Source organism: Hippocampus comes, unplaced genomic scaffold (assembly GCF_001891065.2).
Source record: "Hippocampus comes isolate QL1 unplaced genomic scaffold, H_comes_QL1_v1.1 scaffold1, whole genome shotgun sequence".
NCBI lineage: Eukaryota > Metazoa > Chordata > Actinopteri > Syngnathiformes > Syngnathidae > Hippocampus > Hippocampus comes.
In genome coordinates this window covers 2,115,760-2,124,695 of record NW_017805010.1, presented here as the reverse complement: position 1 = coordinate 2,124,695, position 8,936 = coordinate 2,115,760, and the positions used below count along the sequence as shown (strand labels likewise).

The window sequence follows — 8,936 nt, the reverse complement described above, 5'->3', positions numbered from 1 at the left end:
GGGAGACGGGGAGTGGGAAAGAGGGGGGGGGGGGGGGGGGGGGGGGACTGCGGAGTCAATAAAATTGGATGTCCTTGAAATGTTTTTATGAATCAAACACCTGTTGTGAATCTACTGCTAGAGATCAGCAAGTTCTGCAAAATGTAATGAACAGATGGGCCATTTAACTCATTCAGTACCAGCCAATTCTAGACCAAGTCTGAAAAGATGTTGAAAAACGTCTTTGGGAGTGAATGACTGAAAAGTTTCAGGAAGGTCAAATCCAGTTCACCTGTTCATGTTCGAGCGCATTTTAGGTTGATCACGAAACTTCACCACAAAGCCAAATACGGCCGACGCTTTGTGAATGGTGTCGGATGTTTGTGTATGAGCAGGGCTTTGTTTTACCTTGGTGAAGAGGGTCTTGCTGGTGCAGGTGCAGATGGGAGTGGATGTGTGAGTGCTGATGGTGGTGCGGCGTGACGTTGAACATCTGGAGCCTGGCGATGGGGTCGTTGGCCACGGTGGCCATCCTCTCGGCGTGGAGTCTCTCCGCCGCCAGCCTCTCCGGGTAGCTCATGTCCGGCCGCAGCTGAGGCCCGGCAAGGGCCAGCCGCTCGCGCTCTAACGGGTTCAAGCCCGGGTGGAAGGAGGCAAAGGGGTGATGGCCGGCCATGGGGGGCAACGTGATGGCCCCGTGCCGGGCGAAGTGCTCCATGGGGTTTGTGGAAGGGTGGAGTGTGTCCATTTCGGGAGGTTTGACCTCAAAACCGGGCTTCATCCTTTCCCGCAGCTCCCGCTCGCGAATCTCCCTCTCGCGCATCTCGCGCTCACGCAACTCGCGCTCCCGCATGGCCGGGTCGGCGTTGTAGAGGCTGGGCATGTGGTAGGCCAGCAGCGGGTCTGCAGGGTTAAGGGACACGAAGAAGGGGTGGTTTCGATTGGTCGGGGACATGACATGTGGTCGGGCGTATTCGCTGAGCGTGCGCAGGGCAGGGGTGTCGGGACCAATGTAGGGAGGCACAGCTGCAATAGTGGTGGGGGGTCCGTCAAAGTGGGGGCGCATGTGGGCGGGCCCGGCCATCTGCGGCTCGCCCATTCTGCTCTCATGGACCGAAGAGGAGGCTTTCTGCGAGGGGGGACAGAAACCGCGTTAAGAAAGTGTTCATGCGGAAATATTGCCACTCACATTGAGACAAGCACAAACGACTCACCGCCGCTCGCTCAGCCTCCTTTTCTCGTTCCCGCTCTCTCTCCCGCTCCTTTTCCCTCTCCCTCTCTCGCTCCTTCTCCTCTCGCACTTTCTGCTCCGCTTCCCTTTTGGCCTTCTCCACAGCTTCCTCTCGTTTCTTGGCCAGTTTGGAGGAGGCCAAGGGAGTGAAGTAGAAATCAGTCCTAGCGCACGAGTTGTAACCGCGGTCCAGATGCTTGTAGAACCTGAGTTCAAAAACAGAGAAACATAACATCATGAACATCAACATTAAGAATTTCAAAGTTGCCACACCGGCAAATTTTTTGCAGGCCGGAACAATTGTCATTTGATTGATGCATGGGGTCGGGGGTAAGTAAGACAGCAACCGCACCAGCCAACCTCAATCCCCATTGATCAATCCATTATGATGTACATGTTATGTTGCTTAAATGAAACTCAAGTCGTCTGGGATGAGATTTTTTTTTTCCTTGTGGGAGTGCGATGGGACAGGAGGAAAAATCATTCAGAACCACTTACGCGCAAAAAATATCAATTAACATTCCAATGGAATTCATTTCCCTGCTCCTCTTACATGATCATTTTTAGCCTGGGGCCAATTGTGGCTTGAGATGATTGAGGGTGAAACATTTCTGCAGTAAATCCTGAAGACTAACTGCTGCTGCACGCGTTCAGAGTCATCACCGCAGTAATGTGAAAATCGGAGCGACAAGTCACAAAAATGTTTGTTTCGATGCAACGATATCGGAGGAAATCTGCAGCGGAGAGGAGCACATACCGTGCAGACTGGCTGGCGTGGCTTGGCGTGTTGACGACAGTGGGTTCGGGGGAGGGACTCCTTTGTGGGGGCGGAGGGCTCTCTGGCTCCTCGGTCTCGTCCAGCGGCTCCTCTTTGATGTGCACGGGCGGGAGCCCCATGCCCAGGCCGCCGCAAGCGACGGACGCGGGCAGCGGCATGGAGATGGACGAGGGTGGGACGGAGGAAGACACAGGTTGTAAGCCCGGCACAGAGTTGGATGAGGATGCGGAGGGGCCTGTTGGAGGTAGAACTGTACTGTAAGGGTGAGGGGAGAAGGGCAGCTGTGGCGGCCCGTTGGGGTGCGACACCCCTGCAGAGGGCGGCAGTGAAGGAGCTGGAGGAGGCTGGTGGCTGGATGATGAAGGGAGGCTTTGGGACTGGGTGAGAACTGGAGGTTGCGCCGGGGGAGGCTGAAGCTGCTGCCCCTGCGGCATAAGCTGAAGTGGAGGTGGGTGTGCCGACGGAGGGTGATGGGTGGAGAGCGAGCTGAGGGGCTTGAGTGCAGGAGGCGGAGGCAGGTTGGAAGGCATCTGCGGGAACGGAGGTGCCGACACGTGCGGCGGATGTTTGTGGGACTGTGGAGTGGGCATCTGAGAGATAGGTGTTGTCGGTGGGGGCTTGATGTGAGGCATTGACATTGGCGCAGGTGGGAGCGGTTGCTCCCGAGGAGGCTGTCCTCCACTGTGAGAAGATGACTGTGAGGGTGGGGTATGTGGCCTGGGTTGTGACTGGCCCGATATCGGCGGGGGCGGGACCTGAGACTGACTCACAGGGAAGCCCTGGGCCGACAGCGAGTGGGGGTGAGGCATGTGTGCAGGGCCAGGCTGCAGCGGATGTGGCATGGGTGGCATGGGGCCGTGATGCGAGCCGGGTAATGACGGAGGTGGTAGTGGGGGGCCCGGAGGCGGGGCTTGAGTCAGGGGTGAATGTGGAGAGGGAAGCCTTTGAGGGTGAAGGGAAGCTCCTGACTGGATGAGAGCCAAGGGGCTCGCTTGAGGAAGAGGAAGAGGCTGAGGCGGCAGAGAGATGGAGGCCGCTGTCGGGGAGACCTGTGGGGGCAGCGAAGGGGCCGAGGCTGTGGAAGGAGGCGGCGGCGGGGGGACAGGGGGAGCGGCCGTTGAGGTGCTTGGCTGACACTGGATGACTGGAGGGTGCTGGCTCTGCAGGAGCTGCTGCTGCTGGGCAGAAGAGTCCGAGTCGCTCTCATTGTCACGGGGACTGGGGATGCTTGGAGAAGAGCTGCGGTTGTCCTGGTCAATGTCCTTCGGATCACTGCTGAGCTCCTCGTTGATACTGCGTCCATCGGAGCTCTCGCCCTCGCCCTCGCCCTCACACTCGGAGGGGGAGTCTGGTCGACTCAGCTCCTGAGGAGGAGGAAGGAGAGAATCATGAGCCCCCTAATTTCGTGTGCTTAGATACACATACAGATGAGACAAACTTCAACTCACTTGTGTTTTGGACTTTTTGGCACCTGCCCTCTCAGGTTCTTCTGTGTCTGAAGCTCCCTTCTCTCGCTGACGTTTGGCACTCTTCATGGGTGAAGGAGCCTCCTCTTTAATCTTCTGTCGGGGCCACAGATGGACAGGCGTTATGAAATATTCAAGAAACAAGTTTAAAAGACAAGTTGAAGGTTGTCCACTTTGCGTTTACCTTGCTGGGCTTCTTCATGGTGTCCGTCTTGCTGTCGGTGCTGTCCGTACTTGCAGCACTGGGGGAAGTACGTCCGCTGGAGCGCAGATCCTCATTGATAGGCGAGGCTCGGCCATCGGGACTGGCTGTTTGCTTCTTGCGACCACTGCGTAGCGTTGACATCTATTGACGACAAGCATATAATATGAATTGGTATCGGGGGACCTACAATGAATAACGTAAAGCCGGTCTAAGGTGACTCGGAGGTGATGGATCATGAGCGTTAATGGACAGAGAGAAAACGGGGAAAAAATGTGCGCACCGAGCCTCGGTTCCGTCTGGTCCTCATGCTATGCTTCCCGCTGAGTCCATCCTCTTCCTCTTTGACAGGTTTGAACATAAATGGCGGTGGGTCCACGGGCTTCTCGATGGGAGGTAGCTCCCCGTACTTCTTGAAGTGAATGCGGCAGTCTGTGCACAGCAAGATGTTCTCTCTGCCCCCGTGGTGCCAGTCTTTGGAGGCTGAAGGAGTGCAAAAAAAAACAGCTGCGTGAAGCATTTAAAAAAAAAAAAAAAAAAAAGAAAAGAAAGATGGGACGTATTTTCAGTCATGACAATACTACAGAGATCTGTGAAGCTCAAGTTAGCGGCCACTCTCGTTGTGACATTGTGTTAATCTGCGTGTGATCAAACGGGGACCAGCTGTGAGTCGAGAGGCGATAGATAATGAGGTGGTGAGCGATTAAGCTTTGGCCTCATGTCTGATTTGATCAAATTAGTCTCAACATCATCTGATGCCCATCTGCACACAGTGGTAAGGAGTCCGACGCTGATGCAATCCAGGCCAGAGTCCATCAACTGTCTGTGTCCAACCTATGGCCCGAGGGCCATTTGTGGGCCCCCCATCCATTTTTCAGCAGCCCAATGAAATTAATTTGACAATACAAACAATATATACAGTATTGGCCCGAATATAAGACGGTGTTTTTTGCATTGAAATAAGACTGAAAAAGTGGGGGTCGTCTTATATTCAGGGTCTAGACATTATACCCATTCATGGCGCTAGATGGCGCCAGATATCATTGAAGCGAATGCTGAAATTGACTTCCCAGGCCAAATTGAACCCCTGCCAAGAAGAATAAAAATAAAAATAGCGGTAGCACGAAGAAGAAAAATAAAAAATAGCGGTAACAAGGAAAAGAGAAGAAAATAATCAAAGAGATAACAGAAAATGGAGAAACGTAGTGACAATCTGGAAAAAAGTGGGTCGAAGAACTGCCAGGTTAACCGGCAGCTGAGGAGAAGTTATGATGTAATTTACATTTCAAAAACCAGAAGCAAATCATTTACGAATGTGATTGCACTTTAGATTTAAATGAGGCAAAATAACATGCTTTTTCTTGAAAATATATTGTTATAATCATTTGTTTCAGATGTACTGTAATTATTTTCTGTATAAAAATTAATTTGGTGTTCAAAAAGTCTTTTTTCAAATTTGAGTCTTGAAAAAGAGGGGGTCGTCTTATAATCAGGGCCGTCTTATATTCGGGCCAATACGGTAATTGCTTTCTTGACTGACTTGAGCGTGTTTCAAAAAGTTGAGTAATTTTGAAGAGGCTCTTTCATCCTTCCATTTTTCTGCATGTGGCCCTCGATCAAAAAAGTTTGAACGCCCCTGCCAGAAATAAATCGCAGCAGCTTACTGGTCGTGAAGCAGTGGCGGCAAGCGTAGCCCTTCAGCTCCTGTTCACTGTCCTCACTGTCAAAGTCATCTTCGCTGGCTGAACTGAGGTCCACTAGAAGAGGAAGAGGACACCACACGTCATATCCCTTTACCCTAACACCGCAGCATATGACGTCAGGTTGCCTGTTAGGGAGTCTGAAATACATACAGAATTCACTAGAAGGTGGACGGGAAGGAGTGTTGACAGGAGTTGAAGCCGTTCGTGTCTTGATACGCCGAAAGACAGGTTGGCGGCGATGTCGGCGATGGGCTCGACAGCTGGCTGCCTCGGGGGTCTTCTTCCAGTAGTAGTAGAAGGTAATCAGCTCACCCTGAAATAAAATACAAGTGCTGTGAAGCTGATGGAGAATAAATAAATACATAGATAAATCACCAAACAAAAGACACAAATGTAGGAAGAATTCAGGATGCACAATATGTCAAATAGAGAGACCACAGAGTAGTTGAGTCCATGCCAGGATTTGTAGCTGGCTGGGCATGTTTGTGCTGTAGGCCTGTCTGTCCTAGGATTAGGCGAGAAGGCTGACTGAATGCGAGGATATGAGGATCAGTGCGCTGGTGGCTGCCTGGGTGGCAGCAGTTTGAATGGGAACAAAAGAACGTGTCAGGCAGCGCTTTGGAGCTACAAATGGGGAGTGAAATGGCTCCTCGCCCCTTCACTGGAAGAGTCAATTGCACTTTAATCAAACATTCGGCGCGGCGATCTTGCAAGCAGGCGGGTTGAATAAATCCAGCCTGCAGAAAGGCTCGTCAGGAAATCAATAGCCAAATGAAACATTAACACTTGCAATCATGGCTACGAAAGCATTCCGCCCGTACATATTAACTGCAGTTCTCTGGACACGCTCGTAAAACACAAGCATGTAGTTTCCTGTGCATCTCGACCTTCTTTTAACTTGTGAGCCGGCACTCAAACCCCCCCCCCCCCACACACACACACACACACACAAAGACCGGCCTCCATTCCAGATTCATGAAGGAGTGGTGTGGTTGTTGTCGGGTGAATCGTAAGTTAACTGTAACCTTTGAAGTCAAGTGGGCATTCATTTTTCTATCTGAGGTCTGTTAAACTGCTGTTTGAGAAAGCTCAAAGTGTTCAACGCCAACTGATTGGTTCTGTTCTCTTGCTCCATTTAGGAAACTTGACATAGATTCGTGAGTGCGTTGCGTACTTAAAGGGAAAGTCAACCCAAACATTTTCTTTACAATAAGAGGTTCTATGCCGCCATACTACTCTAAACACGGCATTCAGATGAATATTGCATTCGTGGAATATGAGTCAAACAGTAAAATCAACCCCTCTCTTTTTGTCCATCTCAGAGGGCAGCCATTTTGCCATTTGCTGTCGAGTGAAAATAACATCACGGTTGCTCAGGTTAACGACCAATCATGTCTCATCTTCAGAAAACAGGTGAGCCGTCATTACGTAGCCGTAAACTCAGCCCGGCGCAACTGCGAGGTCATTGTCAGCTGACAAAGTGGCAAAATGGCGGCCCCCTGAGATGGATTTTGTCGAGTGGTGCCGTGCGCCATCGTGACTGTTTCTCAGCAGTGCCTTCCCGTCTCCTTGTTGCGGGCCGACACCTACACCTTCAACAGCTGCTTGGCAGATAAAGGGTCTGTCTCTCCATCATTCACACCGTGTCAAGTACCACTGCACTGGGCGCAGGCTAACACGTGCCCAGTGCACGAACTTGAGCCTTGAAAAGGCTCCGCCGATGGACTGGTGCGGCTGGTTGCTAATGGCGGAGCAAGAAGCGCTTAAACAGTTGTGGTTACAGTTAATTGATGAACCAAAATGCTACTATATGCTAAAGCAGCTGAAGAGACATGGGTCTCAAGCACTGCCGTGGCCGCAGGTCAACAAAAACATTACATTGGTTGAAGCGTGAGTGGAAAGAATAGCAGTCCAGAGTGGCCTTGGCTTGCCGAGCTCTAATTCCCCGCGCCTGTCCACTAAATCAGACCAAAGCAGTACAGAGTGTGCTGCCACTCCGTGGAACATGAAATAGTGACAACATAAGCTCAGCATTATGAGGCTTTTTACAGAGCTTCCATCTGCAGGAGCTTTCTGGTCGGTGGATTATCCAACATGGGAAGGGCTTACCCTCCTAACACGACACTCAGAGCTTCCATTCTGTTTATTGCCACTTAAAATGGTTGCCTTCAAACAAACAGATGTGTGACATATTCATGGAGTACAGGATTCAAGTATGCTAATGTTTCCACTCCATAGAGACATGGCTGAGAAACAAAGCGAGGGCTTGGGAGTGAAACGGTAGTGATGGGAACGACTCAAATGCTATCAAATGAAGCGCTCCGTATCAAGCGGTGAATCACACGTATGATGCTCCTGTTTTTATGGATTAGACCTGATGAGGTTCCATTCATCTACGCTTAATTGCTGGTTGGAAGGCCACGTGGGAAGGCTCGGAAGTCCCGAGCGCACAGGCACAACTGAGGGCGAGGGCTAAACTCGTGCATTTACACCCTCATCCCTGCTCCGGCTAAGGCATGAACAGATGGTTTCTGTTTTTCCTGGCAGATTTGTGACAGAGCCACAAAAGGCCCCTGCTTTGACAGGAAGCCAAACGGTTAAGGCCGTTACTGGCAGGAGCACGGGAAGAAAGAACGAACAGAAGAGAGCAGAAAGAGGGGGAGGGCCGAGCGCGGAGGAGAGCCGAAAAGGAGTAAAAAGCCAGCAGTGGATAACAATGGACAATCAAGCACACAACCCGACCACAACCCTTTCCAAAACAGCTCTCGGAAAATTAAAAAAAAAAATCTTTTGCAATAAGCCTTGGGATCCGAGAGCTCAGAGAATACGCTCGCGCAACTATTTGTGGGTTACGGTGACTGATGGCGAGCTGTGTAAACATCATTAGAGCAGCCTGAACTGGCACTCTTCCTGCTTACTGACATGCACCGAGTGGTACAGTTGAGTTTGTTTCGTCAAGGTGAAAGTCGAAGCAGTATTTCCGGATGTGGTTTGTGTTTGGATCATGTTGTGTGCCGACACGATGCCAATAGTAATAGTTGTTGGACCAGCTAGGTCAATCATGTGATTTACCACAGTGTTTTGTAATTCAGAAATTAAAAATACGATTTTGAACCAATTAACCTTTGGCCTGGGATTTTTTTCTTTTGTGCTCTTGATCACTTCTGACAACAGAACTGAAAAATAATGTGAATCAAGCTATAGTTCTCCACATGTATGTGGTTTCTGGGCCGACCGTGGTTGCACTGGGCTATGCCTGACTGCTTCTCTTCACTAAAATCCTATTGATTTATTTGCAATCCATTTGAGCAAAAATGTTTGATCAGAACTAACGTAAGAGCAAAGTGTGGCAGACTGAATTCTCGACAATTCTTGAGGCACTGGATAAATATCCCCATTGCCTGGCTCACGACGCCTGTCCTGTGATGCCCTGTCCTCTCTCGCCTCCCTCTCGGTTAGTTGTTGCATCAGTTTCTCACAAGGGGTACCCTTCTTTCACAGATAAGAACACGACTCCGATGTGAAATTACCGGAGTTGGATACCATGGTATTCTGCAATTTCTGAGGTATTCCCCCC

At 50.7% G+C, this 8,936-nt stretch overlaps 1 protein-coding gene across 7 annotated transcripts in view; it reads right to left on the bottom strand.

The window, feature by feature from the left end:
• Positions 1-8,936, bottom strand: part of rerea (arginine-glutamic acid dipeptide (RE) repeats a) — a 148,262-nt gene that overhangs the window by 2,837 nt on the left and 136,489 nt on the right. For all 7 annotated transcript variants that reach the window (XM_019863014.1, XM_019863015.1, XM_019863013.1 and 4 more), the window contains 8 exons: positions 5,510-5,672; positions 5,321-5,413; positions 3,940-4,139; positions 3,639-3,800; positions 3,437-3,550; positions 1,968-3,352; positions 1,194-1,416; positions 388-1,108 (listed from right to left, as the gene is read on the bottom strand). In XM_019863014.1, the coding sequence (XP_019718573.1) occupies positions 388-1,108; positions 1,194-1,416; positions 1,968-3,352; positions 3,437-3,550; positions 3,639-3,800; positions 3,940-4,139; positions 5,321-5,413; positions 5,510-5,672 (3,061 nt within the window). The remainder of the gene's footprint in view (positions 1-387; positions 1,109-1,193; positions 1,417-1,967; positions 3,353-3,436; positions 3,551-3,638; positions 3,801-3,939; positions 4,140-5,320; positions 5,414-5,509; positions 5,673-8,936) is intronic.